At 38.3% G+C, this 19,737-nt stretch overlaps 1 protein-coding gene across 16 annotated transcripts in view; it reads left to right on the top strand.

Moving 5' to 3' along the window:
- The window catches only part of METTL25 (methyltransferase like 25), a 132,461-nt gene that overhangs the window by 74,529 nt on the left and 38,195 nt on the right, over positions 1–19,737 (top strand). For all 16 annotated transcript variants that reach the window (XR_014804579.1, XR_014804576.1, XR_002344285.2 and 13 more), the window contains one exon: positions 12,595–12,688. Coding sequence is in view for 4 of the 16 variants with exons in the window: in XM_084957687.1 (XP_084813813.1) it covers positions 12,595–12,688 (94 nt within the window). In the remaining 12 variants the exon portion in view is untranslated. The remainder of the gene's footprint in view (positions 1–12,594; positions 12,689–19,737) is intronic.

The following is a 19,737-nucleotide window of genomic DNA, read 5'->3' as shown; positions in this document are numbered from 1 at the left end:
GTCTACTTCACTTTTTCCCCAAATTTCCTACACTCATGTTGCTTCTTTGGAAAATGCTACAAGTAAACCATGTTCTTACAATTGATTTTGCGGAAATCATGTGAGTGGCGGTGTGTTCACTAGAGTAGAATTTTAAGTAGATCCAGTGCATTCACTTTTATTAAAAGGAAGAATACTGATGCCTTTTTAGCATGCTAACCATGCTTTATTCTGACAGAGGGCCCCCTTTTAATCTGTTCTTTAAGTCCACCGTTATCTTTCAGAAAAAGTCATGTCACTTTTCTAACTTCAAAATGTTTGATAATTCCTCTACTTTGTACTCAGAAACTAAAATATCGTTGTTATGGTGCACAAGGCCATCCCTAAGGTGTCAGGAATGCCCTTTCCAACCTAATTCATCTCTCCGTTCTTCCTTCTCGGACAGCGGCCCAGGCACACTCCTTGGTGCACTAGATGGCCCATTTCCCATGCAGTTAATTTTGCACCTTGTTTGCTTCCTTGGAGCTCCTCTGCCTACCTGAGACACTGGCCTCCTTATGTCTGCCATCCTTTGCCCCCTGCGCTCTGGCAAGTGAAATTGTAGGTTTCCTTTAAAACCCAACTTCAAGGACCTCTCTGGTATCTTTTTCTTCTCCTCACTCTCTTCTCCCGGAGTGCTTAATCTGTGATTCGCTGCTCTTTTTGGATCTAAATATACAGCTAATTCTTTGTGTCTGCTCCTCTGCCACCTAGTGAGCCCCGACGGCCAGTTTTTAGCGTTATTAAATGAAGTCATATATCATTAGTGGTTAAGAGCACAGATTCTGAAAATAGACGGACTTTCCCCTCCAACTACCATCCTCTATCTGTTCTTTCCTTTATTGGAAAAACTTGTTGAAAGCGCTGCCAGTTGCTTTCCCATTGTCACTTGAATTCCAATCGGGCTTTACTTCCGTCACTGTCACACTGCTTTTTCGGGGCAGTCATGTCTCCATGTGACTAAATTCCCTGGTCAGTTCTCAGTCCTCATCTTACTTAGCCTGCCATCAGTATTTCCACACAATTTCCCACTTTTTTACTGAAACCACTTTTTTCTCCCATATATAGGGCAACTCCCTCTTAAGATACTCACCCTTTTCATTCATTCTTTTTTTTTTTTTTTCAGATTATTTTGCTGATTCCTCTTCCTGTTTCAGACCTCTCATTGTTGCCGTGCTTTTTTCTATCTATTCCTACCACGTAGGTGATGTCTTCCTGTCTCATGGCTTTCAGTGCCATCTCCATGCTGACGAATCTCACATCTGTAGTCCTGTGAATGACAGCCTTATTCTTCCAGTTGCTCAGGCCAGGAATGCGGGAGGCAGCCTTGATTCCTCTCTTTCTCACACTGCCTGGATCCCATCCTTCAGCAGTTTTGTGGTCTCTCTCATTAAAGATAATCTGAAGTGCTGCCACTTCTTAGCATCCTCAGGGCCACCACCCTGGTCCAAGCCACCATTATGGCTGGATGACCATCGTAGATGCTGATCCAAGCCATCATCTCTCATCTGGATTATAGCAGGTGGTAACCTCCTTGCTGCTTCTGCTTTTGCCCCCTAGAGTCTCTTCTCTGCACAATAACCAGAGTGATCCTATTAATATTTTTATGTGAGATTTTGCTTCCAATCTTGCCATGGTTTCTTATTCACTTAAAGGTAAAGCTGATATTTTCACTGTGACCTACAAAGCCTTTTATGCTGTAGCTACTCATTATCTCTCTGATCTTATTTCTGCTGTTTTCTCAATTATTTGTGTCTGTTCATCTTTCCTTGCTATTTCTTAGAAATGCCGGGAACCCTTCTTTCTGCCTCAGGGCCTTTGTACATAGTGTCTCCTCTGCCTGGAATGCGCCTCCCCAGATGTCCCCATGGCCATGGCTCATTCTCTTTGGCTCTTTATGCAGAATCGTCATCTCTGGGATGTCCACCCCCACTCGCCTCTGACATTCATGTCTGCTTGCTCTCGTCAGCTTGCTATCAGCTCTTGTTGCTATGCTTAATATACTACCTGTTTTTCTTACCTGTTTGTAGTCATTCTCTAATTCTAATCGGCTTTGTTTGGTTAGTTTCATTCACTACAAGCCATAAACCAAGTAAGCCGGCTCCAGAGTATTTTAGAAATGCCTTTGAAGAAAGATAAATCAGTCTGATTATTCTACAGAAGTACTGTCCAGATTGTTGTGCTGAAGAGCAAAGATTCTCTAACACAACTTTGAGAAAAAAGAATTTCTTAATCAAGAAAATGCTTCAAGATACTCATGTTGCAACAGAAGAAAGGGTGGGGGAAAAACTGTAATTGTAATGTATACATGTAAGGATAACCTGACCCCCTAGCTGTACAGTGGGAAAATTTAAAAAAAAAAAAAAAAGATATGGTACATACATACAAGGGAATACTACTCAGCCATAAAAAAGAATAAAATTTTGCCATTTTAAAACAGCAAAAAAAGAAAAAAGAAAAAAAAGAAAATGCTTCATGCACTGTCCCCCTCTGTAAGATTCCCAGTGCACATTCCTATTTTAAAGAGCACCAGTAGTTTGGTGAGAGTTGGCGGAGTGTAACGGTTGAGTGCATAAGCACAGCATCTCTGCTGTCTGGTTTTAAGTCCAGTCCTCACTGGACAGTAACAGTGATCTTGGGCACATTCCTTAACCTATTTTTTGCTTCAGTTTTCCCATCTGTAAATTGAGGTAGATACTAGTACCTACCTCAAAGGGATGTTGGGAAGAGTAAGTTAACATATATATAAAGTGCCTAAAAGAATGCCTGGAACATAGTAAGTGATTGCTATTACTGTTAAAAGAAGTCTGGAGTTCCCGTCGTGGCTCAGAGGTTAACGAATCCGACTAGGAACCATGAGGTTGCAGGTTCGATCCCTGGCCTTGCTCAGTGGGTTAAGGATCCGGTGTTGCCATGAGCTGTGGTATAGGGTCCAGATGCAGCTCAGATCCTGTGTTGCTGTGGCTCTGGCGTAGGCTGGTGGTTACGGCTCTGATTAGACCCCTAGCCTGGGAACTCCATATGCCATGGGAGTGGCCCTAGAAAAAGGCAAAAAGATTAAAAAAAAAAAAAAAATCTGTTCAACTTTGTTGAAATCAGTGTTTATTTGTTAATACAACATTTTTTCTCTCAAAACTGTATATACACATAATTGATATTTGTAGCACCAAGTGTTTTATGGAGGCACACTCTTAAAAACACAGACAAATCATGGAAATAATTATTCTAACTCGTCCTGTGATCTCATTTGTGATTAATGTGATTATTTGTCTTACTCCAAAAAAAAAAAAAATGACAATAGCAAAATAAGATTCTTGTGATTATTTTGTTTAATATCACATATATTGTTGACAGTCAAGTATAAAATACTATGAAGTATTTTCTGGACTAGTAATATTTTCTGTTATATATAGTAAGTCTAGTCATGCTTTAAATCCAAAATGGGAACGTGGTGCAATATCCTTTTCCTTCTGGTGACTGGCCTTTGCTCTCTTTTCACTCTTATATCATGGCCACTTGATGACAGAATTTCCTATAGCAGTAAAGCTCTAAATGTTAAAAAAAAAAGAGATGATTCTGCATCATGTTACTATTACATGAATACTTGTATGTGTAAACAATATACATTTCAAGTTTTTATTTTAAATTATTAAACACGAAGAGTAAAACTTTATTGAAATGCATCTCCTGTTGAGACAATGGGGGTGGCCTTTATAATGCCTCTAGTAAGGGAATTATTTGTCTCTGTCTTTGATGTTTCGGAGGATCTTTCATTTCATGGCAGTGCAACATGGTAATATGGGCAAGAGGTGTGCCTTTGCTTTGCCAAGCTAAAGCCGGAGAAGGGCTGTTGGTGAAAGGGAATGTAGGAAAACAGACCGTAGATGTTTTCCCAAATAGGTGAATTTAAGAGAAGTAGGTATAAGAAAGTATAGGTGGTAACTGATTGCTTAAAAATCATCCCCAACTGTATACCCCTTTGAAAGTCTTTGTCGATTCCTCATCTACCACCACGTGAAGACCACTGTTTTAAATTACTCCAGTTAACTTATCACATTCCATGGCAAGTGGTCAAGCAGTGAATGAAACCTCTTATATGAGCAGCAAGTAAAACCAGAACTTTTAACAACTCAAAGTACTTATTTAACAAGTATATCCTGGAGTTCCCGTTGTGGCTCAGCAGGTTAAGAACCCACCACGTGAGGATGTGGGTTTGATCCCTGCCCTTGCTCAGTGGTTTAAGGATCTGGCTTTATCACAAGCTGCGGTGTAGGCTGCACATGTGGCTCAGATCTGGCATTGCTGTGGCTGTGATGTAGGCCGGCAGCTGCATGCAGCTCCAGTTTAACCCCTAGCCCGGAAACTTCCATATGTCGTGTGTGCAGCGCTAATAAGAAAAAAAATAAAAAGTAAGTACCAGCACAGTTATGTTACCAAAATTATAATTGTAACTTTATAAAGTAGAATAAATATCCGCGGACCTAACATTTCTGTGGACTCTGCAGTTGACCGTCATCGTCCACGCGCGTTACCTCATTTACGTCTCTCTGTTGCGCCACAGAGTGTGTGTCGCCTCCATTGCACTCCATTGTTTTCTCTTGGGGCCCTGAGAGGTGACTTGTTTATAGAAGCTGGAATTTAGATCTTCTGACTCCTAGTCCAATTGTTCTTTTCCTAGTACAATACCATTTCAGAGAGTATTCTTGATTAAAATTAGAGTATTTTGAGATCTGTGTGAGAAAGAGTTCTAGAGTTCCGATCATGGACCAGTGGGTTAAGAGCCCAGCTAGCATCCATGAGGATGCAGGTTCGATCCCGGGACTTGCTCAGTGGGTTAAGAATCCGGTGTTGCTGCAAACCCAACTCAGATCCCGCGTTGCTGTGGCTGCAGCATAGGCCAGCAGCTGCAGCTCTGACTCAACCCCTAGCCCAGGAACTTCCATATGCCTCAGGTACAGCCCTTAAAAAAAAAAAAAAAAAAAAAAGAAGGAAAGAATTCTTATTGCCAAGGAGGCAAAACTAGACTGTAGCCAGACTCTTGCTCTTTTCCTGCTGTCAGTCGTGTTCACTGAACAGTCTGCCTCGTGTTAAGCAGCGCTGTCTGTGACCTGAGGCACTCTTCTAGGCCTTGCAGATTAGTTTGTCAGATAATCCATGGATCCTGCCGTCAAGGACCTCGGTCGCAGTGGAGTGGCAGAGACATATTAAACAGGTAACTACTGGACATTCCTGCAGGAGCCGAAGGAGAACACCACTCCTCTTTCTCAGGAGGGTGGTCAGCGGTGTTGGGAACTAGTCCAGGAGCCTTGTCACAGCCCAGCTGCCCAGAGTTTGACATGGCTTCTCATGCTTTCTGGGCTACGTAAAGAAGGGACTCACGGCCTAATGAGTAAGGAAATTTGCATAGAAAATGCGTCACATACAGTGGAACATAGCAAGTCATGTACAGTTTAATTTACCCTTGAAAATTCCTCATCTATCCTTTATAAAGTATATCCATATAAAGTACTGTATTATAGATTTTGACATATAACCCAGGACAGTAATTAAATGTATAAAATGTGTAAGTGCATATTGTTTGCCTCTATAGTATGAAATACAAATATAAGCTATTCTACGTATTTTAATGACATACCAGATATATTATTGAATTCACATAAATTAAATGCTTACAGAATTCATCATTTGGTCCTGTGACACCCGTCACGGAGGAGATAGTCTTCATATGTAGGATGAGAGGAAGGTTTTGCTTGGGGTGGGGCTGGGGGAGTCTTGGTTTGCTAGCTTCCTTTATTCAGACAGAGAAATTAGAGCATTTTCCTGTGATAAGATTAAAGACTCAGTGAGTAAAGAGAAGGTGAAGATTCATAAGAGGAGGTGGGAAGAGATGGCATCCAGATCCCTGATCTCAGGTGTTTCCTTACAGAAAACAGTTATATTAACTATATTAATTACAGTAACTAACAGAAGGAGTTCTATCTTCACACACTTCAACAAAGATTAAGACTTAAGTGATTCTATGATGTCATAATATGTAATTATGAAAGGCAGACTCCAAATCTCTAGTGTTAAATAATGAGAAAAATGCAATTGGCACTTACTAAAAATTAAAATTAAAAATGAGATTGCCCTGTATTCCACATGGCAGCCATCCACTTCTGCCCTGTTACTTTCTGTGTGGTAAGTTTTGAGATTTTTCTTGTGCTTCCCTCTTGTTTCTCTTGTTTCTTAGTTACTAGAATTGCAGTACTTATCCTTAAAACGATAGACCCCTCTAAAGGCTGATCAACAAAATACTGTCTTTTTCTTGCAGCTGCAAAAGAGCAGATTGCATTCTGCATCATAAACTCTCTTTGCAGATGTTATTTTTAAGAAGGTTGATTTGTGAGACCCCCAGACTTGAGAGATGAGTGCTGTGTCCTGCAAAAGTAACCTTTACCTCCAAAAGTTCTAAAAGCCTGAATACTGAATCTTCTGTTGCTTTGACTGTAACATTTAAATTCACATTCTGTTTTCTGTAAAATATACTTTTTTTCATAAATGTAAATGGAATTAATGGTTCTTCCCTTCCCTCCCATCCCTATGAAAGTATAAAACTAGTTGTGGAGTCCCGTCATGGCTCAGTGGTTAACGAATCTGACTAGGAACCATGAGGTTGCGGGTTTGATCCCTGGCCTTGCTCAGTGGGTTAAGGAGCCAGCATTGCTGTGAGCTGTGGTGTAGGTCGCAGATGCGGCTCGGATCCTGTGTTGCTGTGGCTCTGGTGTCGGCCGGCGGCTACATCTCTGATTAGATCCCTAGCCTCGGAACCTCCATATGCCAAGGGAGCAGCCCTAGAAAAGGCAGAAAGACAAAACAAAACAAAATAAACAAACAAAAAAACTAGTTTTATTTAGACTTTTTTAACAATAGCACTCACTTCAAATACAGTCTTACATAGAACCAAATAAATTTACTAAATTTTAGGAAAGGCCTTATTCCTTACATTTCTTACACAATTATCCTTTCATATTGTATGGACTATTGTAAACTTTCAAATACCTCTTTGGAATCCCTAAAGGGGGCAGGGGAATTGCTGTAACCTATTTCTAAATTTTACTTGTTGGCACCATTTTAGTATGTTAATATATATTCCTTTATTTTATCAATATTGCTGTTCACAGTATGGTTGAAAAATGGGACATTTTGAAACTTAATTGCTCCTTTAGAAATGCTTCCCTAGTCATTCGCAGTAGCTAAAGCCCTCCCTTCTCTATGCTGCGTTCTGCTCACCGTTTTGTGCTTGTGACATTGGACTATAAGCTTTGTTCACCTATCATCTTTTATAAACTATGAAATATTTTTTATAAACTGGGGGTGATTCTATCCCTAGAACCCAACACAATAATAGGAAAATAACCCCTATTCACTGTTTGTCAGACATTGAGCCAGGCACAGTACATAGACTCTTTTTTTAAATTTAATTTTTATTTTAGAGTATAGTTGATTTGCAGTGCTGTCTTAGTCTCAGGTGTACAGCAAAACAATTCAGATATGTATATATATATCTCCATTCTTCAGATTCTTTTCCCATATAGGTTATTACAGAATATTCAGTAGAATTCCCTGTACTATGTATTAGGTCCTTGTTGATTTAACTATTTTATATATAGTAGTGTGTATATGTCAGTCCCACCTTTCCCCTTTGGTAGCCGTAAGTCTGTTTTCAAAGTCTGTTTCTGTTTTGTTAGTAAGTTAATTTATATTCCACATATGAGTGAATTCCACATGTGGGAATATCACAACGATGTTTGTCTTTCCCTGTCTGATTTACTTCACTTAGTATGATTATCTCTAGGTCCATCAATGTTGCTACAAATGGTATTGTTTCATTCTTTTTTATGGCTGAGCAGTAGCCCATTGTATATATGTACCACATCTTCCTTATCCGTTCCTGTTGTCACTGGACACTTAGGTTGCTTCCAAGTCTTGGCTGTTTTAAATAGTGCTGCAGTGAACATTGAGGTGCATGTATCTTTTCAAAGTACAGTTTTGTCTGGATATAAGCCCAGGAGTGGGATTGCTGGATCATATGGTAGCTCTGTATTTAGTTTCTTAAGGCAGCTCAGTACTGTTCTCCATAGTTGTACCAACGTACATCATGCCAACATTGTAAGAGGGTTCCTTTTCTCCACACTCTCGCCAGCATTTACTGTTGGTAGACTTTCTGGTCATGGCCATCCTGACCAGTGTGAGGTGATACATCATTGTAGTTTGATTTGCATTTGTTTAATAATTAGTGATGTTGAGTCAATTTTCATATGCTTTTTGGCCAATCGTATGTCTTCTTTGGAGGAATGTCTGTTTAGATATGCTACCCATGTTTTGATTGGATTGTTTGGTTTTTTTTTATCTTGAGCTGCATGAGCTGTTTGTGTATTTTGAAGGTTAATCTCTTGTTAGTTGCTTTGCAAATATTTTCTTCCATTCTGCAGGTGTCTTTTTGTTTGGTTTACGGTTTCCTTTGCTGTGGAAAAGCTTGTTAGTTTGATTAGGTCCCATTTGTTTATGTTTATTTTTATTTTCATCACTCTGGGAGGTGGATCCAAGGAAGTATTGCTGCAGTATATGTCCAAGGGTCCTCTGCCTGTGTTTTCCTCTACGAGTTTTATAGTATCCAGTCTTACATTTAGGTTTCTTATCCATTTTGAGCTTATTTTTGTGGGTGGTATTAAACGATGTTCTAATTTCATTCTTTTACACATAGTCTCTCTTATTTTATGTTCAGCCTTTTACCATTGAACAACGAGAGGCAAAGGGAGGTTTTAAGTGATAAATAAGTGGTAGAGTAAGGATTCAAACTCATTTCCATCTTGAGTTCAGAATCTGTGCTAGCCATGTACTAACATGCATATACACCATTTCAAGAAATGTTTGCAGAATGAATGGATGAATTATCTAATTAGCATGAGTGCCATTTGGAAAGAAGCCAAATACTTCTGACTAGCCCTAACTGCCGATAAGTTTAAGTAGTATGTCTAGCAGTAAATTATTTGGAAAGAAAAAAAAATCCCCTACCATGTGATATCCATTTTGAATGTAGTTTTTTAATTATTATAATTATTTTGTATCACGTAGTTGCACCAAAGCACTAAAACTCCCTTCTTTTTGGATGCAGTAGGAGGGCCTGCATAGATTTTCTGTAAGAATATGAACACACACACTCTTAATAGGATGTCATGGAATCTGCCTACTTCTGTTTGCCTATAAAAAGCAGATAGACATTCTTCATCTGCAGTTTAACAGAATTGAGTATGATTCCTATTCAAGTACTATGCTGGAGTTAATATTTAATGTCAGTTAATATCCCGTATTCTGAGGGGAGACTTCTTAGATTCAAACTTTGAGCAGTTTATTTAACCTCTCTGTTCTTAAGTTTCACCATCCTTAAAACAGGTATGATAATGGGACCTGCTACACCAAGTTGTTGTAAGGATTAAATGAGTAAGTAAATACAGCAAAGGATTTCAGAGTCTCTGGCACATCGTAAACATGAAATATTAACTGTTATTATGTTTTGTTTCCCTATATATTTGTTCAGTAGTTCTCTGTCTCTCTCACTCCTGTCTCTCTCTATATATACATATATTTGTTTTTCTTTTGGGGCCACACCTATAGCATATGGAAGTTCTCAGGCTAGGGGTCAAATCAGAGCTGCAGCTGCCAGCCTACACCACAGCCACAGCAACTCAGGATCTGAGCTGCATCTATGACCTACACCACAGCTCACAGCAATGTCGGATCCTTAACCCACTGAGCGAGGCCAGGGATCGAACCCGAAGCCCCATGGATCTTAGTCAGGATCATTAACTTCTGAGCCACGAAAGGAACTCCTGTTGTGTAGATTTGTAAATAAATTGAAAAATTGAAATTAAAAAGGTAAAGATGTAAATATAAATAAAAAGTCTGATACTCTCTTTCCCTTCAGGTATGTTCACTCCTCTTTGGAGTCCACTGACTTGAAATAGAGACAGACACACAGATAAACGAGAAAAGAGTAAACACATGAAGGAGAAGTTCTCATGTCAAGAGCCTAATAGCTTCATCTAGAAATCCAGAGACGACTTTCTTAAAGGAATAACATTTAAGATAGGATCTGAAAGAATGAATTTGGGATTCCTTCGGCAGAAAAATCAAGAGTGACGTGTAGCACACCTAGTGTTTGGGGGCAAAAGCATGATGTGTTCAAGAAAGTGGACAGACTAACCCTGTGACTGGAGAGCAGGTTCCCAAGAGAGGTTGTCAGAAAGGACCAAGTACAAGATTTGTTTTCTAGCGTCTTGTGTGTTTAGATCTTAATTCTAAGAGTCACGGAAAGCACTGGAGGAATTTAAAGAGAAATAACGTGGTTAAGTACTCCTGTTTCTAGTTCCATTTGGATGATATTTTTATCCCTTACCTGCGACTGCTAAAAGCAGGTCAGAAATAGTACGCATCAACAAAGGATTTAAAGGGAAAAGGCTTATGCAGCAAATTATTGCTTAATACACTAAAAGCAATCTTCTAATCTATGGTCATGTTGTGAGATTTCCTAGCAGCGTAAGGGTATTATATTCTGAAAAGGAAAAGTAAGAGGAGGGTAAATTAACATTTAACACGTTTCTCTTATTTTCAAGCAATCCGAAATACAAAACCCAGGAAACAGATGGGTACGACGTACATTTGCATTATATCATCTCTTCAGTTTGCCATGGTTAGCACTTACCCGTGAGCATCTTACTCTGGTTCTCTTAACTTTGTAATTGGAGGAGAATCCAGACTAATTCTAGTTAGTTATGACTTTAAAAAAAAAAAAAAATTGTGATAGCAACCAAAACTGCTCACATTATGGCACAGTTCTGAGCACCTTACATGCATGACCTAGTTACATCTTCACAGTGCCTATGTGACATAGGTGCTATTAATATCCCACTTTCATAAACAAGGAGCTAGCAGGTGATAGAATCATCTAGAATCTACACTCTTTCCTACTGTGCTGTTTTCTCTCAGGTTAATCCATTAAGCAGTGATGGATAGTATAAAATAAGAACCAAAATCACTATCTCATGGGTAAGAACTGCTTGTCCCTTTGGATTTTAAAAAAAAAATCATGAGTTCCCCATCGTGGCTCAGTGGAAATGAATCTGGCTAGTAACCATAAGGACACAGGTTCAATCCCTGGCCCCGCTCAGTGAGTTGAGGATCTGGCGTTGCTGTGAGCCATGGTGTAGGTCACAGGTGCAGCTCGGATCTGGCATTGCCCTGGCTGTAGACCAGTGGCGACAGCTCCAGTTTGACCACTAGCTTGGGAACCTCCATATGCCGTGGGTGCAGCCGTAAAAAGACAAAAAAAAACAAGAAAAGAAAAGAAACATTTTTTGAAAAATCAAAGTTCAAAAACGTTTTTAAGATGAGGAGCAGGAAGTTAACATTAAGTAACATCTTTTTCTCACTACGCAGTTTATCAATTCTATATACTGTGATACATAAGATGTGCATATCTGTTATATCTGTTCTATCTAAGTATGTGTAGGATCTGAAAATTACTCAAAAACTTATAAACGGTACCATTTCTCCTTCCTGGCACCTATACCTGTTCAAACACCTATTATTTCAAAGCAGCTTTTTGATCAGGGGGTGGCAAGTGAAAACGCTCCTCTGAGAAAATAGAATGACAGTGTAGGCAGGAGTGAAGGGACAAACGTCAGCTTTCAATAGGAAGTAACTGTGATAATGAGATCATGAAATAATAATAATGTCATTGAAGTGGCCGTTTAGAAATGGGGCTGAGTTATATATTTGAGGTATATTTCAATGGAAGAATCGATAGAGCTGCATGTCTAATTAAACATAGAGATTAATACTTATACTGCCAAAAATAAATGAGCTTTTCTTCTTTGGTTTTGGTACTTCGAGGTGGTCAATGTTTTATTCTCTTGATTTTTACATTATACCTAAATTACACCCAAAATTGCGAGAGGTGGTAGATCAGCATTGCGTTATTTAAATTTGAAGCCATTTCATGTTTTGTTTAAACTGTAATGAAAATTTGCAGGGCATAAATGAGATTGACTCAGACCCAACGCAGCAACATATGGTGCTTTTTTTTTTTTTTTTTTTTTTTTTTTCCTCACTGTCTGTCATTAAGGGAGTTCTTTTTGTATAGCTGTTGAATATTGGCACTATTAGCAGGAGTTGCCATGAAATGTGCACTGTTATATTGAGCCAGTAAAATTAAAACATGTTTTGTAGCACAGTGGACACTTTTGAAAGACCTATGGCTCCCTTTAAAAATGAGGCTCTTTTAATACTGTAAGTTTACAACTACTTTCTCTCAGTGTTGTCTCCCACTGTTGTATGTTGAAGGAATTCTCTAAAGCAGATCCTGAATGTTTTTATAATATGTAAATGTTCACAAAAATATTACCACATTTTATATCAAACGAGGAGCGTGTGCCATATACACAGAAGGTATTTGAAAATATCTCACGATTGAGTTTAAAATCCTCTGTAATTTAAATTGGAAAAACTAAAAAGTGATTCAATTTTGTTTCGCAGTGATCGGCACGTTGGTAAACTTTATTCCAAATCCTCTTCTTTTCTGGATTATGTCAGAAAGTCTCTAAAGAAGCTTGGATTAGATGAGTCCAAGGTAGGTATGTGATTACGCATTGTTTAAAAGAAACAGAAGAACTTCTGTGGGGTTATGAATTGAAATAATACACGATTATTGCTGTCTCCTTTTCTCTTATTTGTGAAAAACATCCAAGTTGGATTGAAACCAAGCATACCCTTCCTGTCACTGTGGGTCGTTTGGCTGTCACACATCTCCAGAGTCATTCCCTTTTAGGGGTACTCAGGTAAAAATGTGCCAATACGCCAATCACAATTGACTTAAAAAGAAAGATGGCGAAACAAATGGGGATTGTAAGGAAAGCAGGAGATAGTGGTTTTAATTTTAAACTATGTTTATTTGAACATTGTGTACTTATTTATAACTAAGTAAAATTAAAAATCTTAAATTCAAAAAGCCTTTCCATGGGAGAATCCTGAAAAGTGGTGACGTCATGGGAGGTGCAAGGTAATAAGTTGATGGACTGGTGGTAGTAAATATTTAACATTGAGGAAAAAAATAACTCTCAACATGATTCGAATGAGTTAACTGACATATTAAGTTGAACCTAGACCACTTTGGTATTTTGAATCAATTATAAATTGAAATAAAGAAAAAAATAGGTGGTTAAGAATTAAATGTATTTCTTGAAAGAGAAGAATTACAGATATGGTTAAGTTATATCAAAGCTAAAGGGTATTTATTGTAACAATTATCAACTTACTCCTCAGTTGCTTTATTAGTTAAAACAACTAGACTGGTACTAATCAATTTCCTCCCCTATGAAATGGCTCTTAGCAAGCATTTCTAATTCATAGGATTTAAGAAAGATTAAATGTGATAATATACATAAAACAATGAATACAATGCTAGTATACAGTAAGTGTTAACTAATATTAGCTCTTTTCTTGGGGGGGGGGTGGTTATGATTGCACCCATAGCATATGGAAATTCCTGGGCAAGGGATTGAATCCAAGCCATAGCTGCAACCTATGCCACAACTGTGGCAACAGCAGATCTTTTAACCCACTGCACCAGGCCAGGGAGCAAACCCATGCCTCCAGATTCCTAACCCACTGCACCATGGAGGGAACTCCCAAAATAATATTAGTTTTTATTATTTTTATCTTAGTATATGTACTACTTATAATAATGCAATTGATATGACTCCTATAAATATTTTTATTTAGTCACCAAAATAAAAATCATAATCTTGCATATATAAGAATAGACACTGTGACTTGTTCTGTTTTGTCTTTTTTGCCTTTTCTAGGTCTGCTCCGGCGGCATATGGAGGTTCCCAGGTTAGAGGTCTAATCGGAGCTGTAGTCACTGGCCTACATCAGAGCCACAGCAACACAGGATCCGAGCTGTGTCTGCAACATACACCACAGCTCACGGCAACACCAGATCCTTAACCCACTGAACAAGGCCAGGGATCGAACCCACAACCTCATGGTTCCTAGTCGGATTCGTTAACCACTGCACCACGACGGGAACTGCTAGACACTGTTTAAAAAAAAAAAAAAAAAAAAAAAAGATAGACATTTATCCTAATTTTTATTTTTGTTTTTTTAAAAAATATTTTAGTCAGACTGGTCTTCCTTCCAGTTAGTTTTAATTTGTGCATATATTTATTTCATGTTTCAATTCCACGTCTCATATTTAATATCAAGAACACAAGCCTAAGCATAATTTTTTACAGATATGGAGCTAAGTTTTTACTTAAACTAAAAGTATATTATCTTTTGCCAAAAGCCAAACAGTAAAAATCCAGAAAGAGTATTACTTATTTTTCCCTGATGGCCTTCTCTTCCCAGGTTTGTCTTTAATAATAACTATAGCAAATGTTTCTAAATACGCTTGTTATATTACTTATAGGATATTAATAAAGCTAACATTTGCTGAGCACTTACTATGGGATAGTTATGCTAAGAACATCATAGCATTATCTCATTTATTCCTTGCTAAACACGTGTGACAAATACTAATATTATTCCCAATGTAATGGTCTAGGAAGAGTGGCTAGAAAACAAGTCATTTTCCCAGAGTCAAAGAGCAAGCAAGTGGCAGAGCTAGAACTTTTTTTTAATTTACTTTTTTATTTATTTTGGCCGTGGTGTGCAGTGGCTTGATGAACCCAGGCCAAAGTGGTGAAAGTACAGAATCCTAACCACTAGACCACAAGGGAGCTTCCACAGAGCTGAATCTTGAGGCGACGAAGGATCAGGAATTGTCACTTCTGCGACTTGAGCCACTGCTGTGGCACAGGTTCAATCACTGGCCCCGGAGCTTCCACATGGTCAAAAAAAAAAAAAAAAAAAACCCTCCACTGTCAGCCCCCACTGTACTGAGAAGTGAAATTAAACACAAAAGGAAGAAACTAAAAGAGAGAAGTATCACCATGTAAAATCAGTCCTGAATGATTATCCTTTATTAGTAAAGGCAATAATAGCACCCTGCTGATTTTTCTTTTAAGACCATTTAAACTCATTAAAACAAACATAGCAGTTAAAATGGATGCGGAAAAGAAAAGGAGCAAGAAGCCCAAGCTGGAAGGTATAGAACAAAGTAAGACGTTTGGAAGGTGGTTCTGGTGAGAGGAAGCGGATAGATGTGTGTTTTGAGGGGGTTTTTTGGTTTGTTTAATGCTGAGTGAGAGGCACGTGTTGTGCCTGTCAGGCCAGAGTGTTTGGAACAGGATAAGCTATTAAAACCAAATTTGCATTTCTGATCTAATACAGAATCTTACTGTTTTTCTCCCACATCATGAAGTATCCATGCTAAAGTGAAGATTTTGACCACAAGCACCATAACAAGATATTTATGGTTAGATTTATTTAAAAAATGAAATTAATTTTCACATGAGATCCTAATTACTTAACTTTAAAATGTTATATGTACCAAAAGGTTTAAAAGATGTTTGACTAAATTTATAATTATTTATTAAGAAATGTTTATATATAATTGAAAGTTCCGTGAATGCAACAGTGTGTTTCTGATTTCTCAAAGCACATCTCTTCCTATTCAAAATTGTGTAAGCAAGTGAAGTGCCTAGAAAATCTCGTAACGTGCTCTGGTACTTTTTTAGTCACAAGAAATCATGTTAAACATGTGGAAAAACAAAAATCGTTGCCAGACATGGTCATTCCAAAGGAGAGCAGAACTGCGTCTGCTGTATGTTTAAGTGGCTCCTACACAGCTTAAAATATTAATCCATCAGTCCTGTAGTCAGTTGTGAATGACAGCTTTGGGCATTTTCTCCTAGAACAGGATTTCTCCAACTCAGCCCAGTTTACATTTGGGTAATTCTTTGTTGTGCAGGGCTAGCCTGTGTGTTGTAGGATATTTAGCAGCATCCTCGGCCTCTACCCACTAGGTGTCAGCAGGAGCACCCAAGTGGTAACAATCAACAATAAGTAAATAAATGGAAAAAGAAAATCTCTGGACGTTGCCCCAGATACCCTGGGGGACAAAATCACCCCCGGCTAAGATCCACTCTAGAGCTTCAAGCATTTGTCACTGTAGTGATTCCATTGACATTCCCATCATAAACTCCGTGGTAGGTTTTCCATCTTTAAAATTTTCACTGACGGGTGGGTGATTTGCAATGTTGTGATCATTTCTGCCGTGCAACAAAGTGATTTCGTTATACGTATCAGTGTTATTTCAAAATGCCCTGTTGCACCAAGAGGCATAGAGCGGGAAAGGCAGGAGAAGCAGTGATTTTGTTCTTGTGTTTTGAAGACTTTTTATGACAAGGATCCCCTCCTTGATTTTTAATCTCATGTACCTCTAACCTTAACCACTTCAGGGTGATAGTGTTTCACCTGTGTAAAGTGTAGTTCTGTTTAAGAAGAGTGTTTAGATTTCACAGGAAAGCCAAGCCACTGAACACAATAACTTGTGGCAGGACATCAGCTGCCTTAAATCAGCAAGTGCACTATTTATGACAGATAGACTTCTTAGAATGAAATTTTATAGTAAAATTCTTACAAAGCTCAGTTACATCTTAGTAAGATATTTTAATAGAACTTTACATTTGTCTAAAATAACAAAACCCTAGTGATTGGCTTTGTGTAGGCCTTTAAACAATTATTTTCCAGTTTTATCTTCTGTCCCAAACTTTGGTACCTCACCAAATTTTACAAAACCTCCAAAATTGTCCTTATGGCTCCACATTTTCTTCATGGTCCACAGCATTTTTTTTTCCTTTTGTATTACTTTTCTTTCTCCTACATGTATTTACAGTACACACAATAATCCATGCACATACATATATATACATCCATAAATCTTTAAATTCAGATTTTAAAAACAGCAAAACTGTCGTTTGCTACACAGACAATGAACTGGAGTATTTGTTCATAAGATACAGGAAAATAAAAGGAGCGTACATTCAAGAGCTTGTGTGTGCACGTGTGTGTGTGTGTGTGTGTGTGTGTGTGTGTGTGTGATGTACACATAACGAATATTCAGGTAAATGAAGGTGTTGATCTTGGTTAGTGAGAATGAAATAGACAGTAAAACTGGTGATTTGATGGGAGCGGAGTACGTGCTGTTGAATGGACAAAGTTGAAAATCACTAAGCTAGAACCTTTGTGGAAGTTGATAGAGAATAATTCAGAAAAATATCCTTAGGTTTGCTCCAAAACAGGCCAACCAAAAAGCAAAACTTTTGAGACCAAAAAAAATATTCATCAGCAAACATTTATTTCGAAGAATCTTCCATGTGCCAAGAACAGCAGAAACTCTGGAGCTATGAAGATAATTAAGATTAACCCATGAGAAAGAAAAACCAAGTAAATATAGCATGAACTTACAGCTATAGACACATAGATAGTATGGTAGAGGCGTAGGGAAGGGCGTGACTGACTCACTCTGCCTGTGAACATTTCACAAAGGACATTGGGAACTTAGCCTGGTCTTGAAGGATGCGTAAAAGTTCATTAAGCAAACGAAATGGGAAGGGAGGGAACAAGAAATTCACTTCAGGTGTGTGTGGCCAGTGTCTCTTTAGGACTGGATATCTAAACCACAGTCCACCAAGCTAGGGCCCTGCTACACAGCTTAGCTAATATTAATCCCTTTTTCTAGAGTCTAAAGGGTGGGCAAGAGGGAGCAGTGGAATTCATGACGAAAACTCCCACTGCCATTCCATATGCACTTCAGCTTGTAAGTTTCAACGTATGTCTTTGCCTGAGCTTGATCCACACCAGGCACTTCCTTGATTCTGATGCCTTCTTTATCTCTAGGATGTTTGCCCTGTCTCGCATCTTACTGGGTCTCGCACTCAATAATGTCTCTGTAAAATGAGACTGTAAGTGTGTATATGTTACAGGTTGATATTAAAATTAAGTAAGATAGTGTCTTCATAAGATTTCCATAGAATCTCTGAGCTAATCTCATGAGACTGGTAGTTGAGTGTTTGATTGAAAAAGTTGATTGAGTCATGAAATCATATCTTCAACCCTGAATTTTTCACTTAGAAACTTACTAATATAATTTTAATCATCAAACTTTTGGTGTAAGAACAAGGCCATTTGTTTTACTTTGTTTTTTACGCACAGCTTTGTTTTACCGTTTGTAGTTGTACCTTAACGTCTGTGCATCAAACCTACCTATAATGCGTAGTCTATAGTATCTAGCTTTGGTTCACTCAAAGTAAAGAAAAAAAACTTCCATATTTTTTTTAAATAGGAAATTGAAAATGATGTGCTCACCTTTTCTCTTCAAAATCACACCAAAGCAGCAAATTAAGGAGAAATACAAATTCTTTTTTCACAAAATCAGAAAGCATATTAAATCTTAAACCATGTGTATTATGAAACACAGTGAAGGTAAAGAAGCATGCAGGAAGATGCCAAAAGAAATTTCCCAGGGTTTCAGATCACCAGCAAAACCAACAATAAAGTTCTCTAAAATACCACATCCTGAGGGGCAAAGTCCACAGTTCCTAGTTTGGAACAAAGGCAGTTGATGACAAGGGTGGTGCTTCTCGGTGTGGCATAAAGGAGAGACGGAGGATATTGAAGAACCCAAGGAATCACATTGAAAATCCATGTTTGTAGGAAGCAATATGCTGATGAGGCCAGATTTGAAAAAGATTGTGAGTTCTCAGTTGTCCTGTAACTGCTGATCTCATGTGACAGAACAGAAGTAAAGATGAAAGAATATAATTCAAACACTTTTTTTTTTTTGTCTTTTTGTCTTTTTAGGGCCACACCCATGGCACTTGGAGGTTCCCAGGCTAGGGGTCCAATTGGAGCTGTAGCCGCCAGCCTACGCCACAGCCACGCCAGATCCGAACCACGTCTGCGACCTACAGCACAGCTCACGACAACGCCAGATCCTTAACCCACTGAGTGAGGCCAGGGATTGAACCTGCAACCTCATGGTTCCTAGTCGGATTCGTTTCCACTGCGCCATGACGGAAACTCCCAACACATTTTTTGAGATGAGAGTCTTTTGCTGGCCTGAAGTGCAGGCCCAGATCTAGTGCAGTGTACTCTACTGCAGAAATTTGGTCCAGGAGGTACTCATTCATTTCAAAGTTGGGCAAAATCAAAAAGTGTTGAAGAGAGGGCCGTAATCTGCTTAGGTTCTATACCAATGGGAAAATCTTTTCTGGTGGAATACTTTCTATCTTTTCCTATAGAAAATAGAATACTTTTATAGTATTCTAGGCTATACTAGAAACTGAATGAGACAAAGCCTTACTTTTTTTACTGTTACCCTTTTTTTAATTTTTTAAATTCAAAAGAAATTTCAGGTAATAAAAAATAGGAGCTTTGAAAAAATATTTAGTCATTTGCCAAGAAATCTGAATACAACTTTTTTCAGTTTTTTGGCTGTTTTTATTGTCTTTCATTTGTTTTGACCACATATCATTTGACAGCAGTTTCTTTTAGTGACTTTCCTTTACCAAGCCTCTTACAAAAGCATTGAACTTATAGAGATACAACTTTCCCTTTTGTATTTGTATTTCACTGGTGATGTAATATTTATTTATATCGTATTACAATAACATAATTGGAATGGCAAGGTGAGGAACAAGTGCGTTAACTCAGTAAAAGCAGAAACTCAGC

Source organism: Sus scrofa, chromosome 5, assembly GCF_054392235.1.
Source record: "Sus scrofa isolate SSC_HxYL_T2T_F1_AM1 chromosome 5, Sscrofa_HxYL_maternal_Yorkshire_Landrace_v2.0, whole genome shotgun sequence".
Taxonomy (NCBI): Eukaryota; Metazoa; Chordata; class Mammalia; order Artiodactyla; family Suidae; genus Sus; species Sus scrofa.
This window is presented reverse-complemented; position numbering and strand designations above follow the sequence as displayed.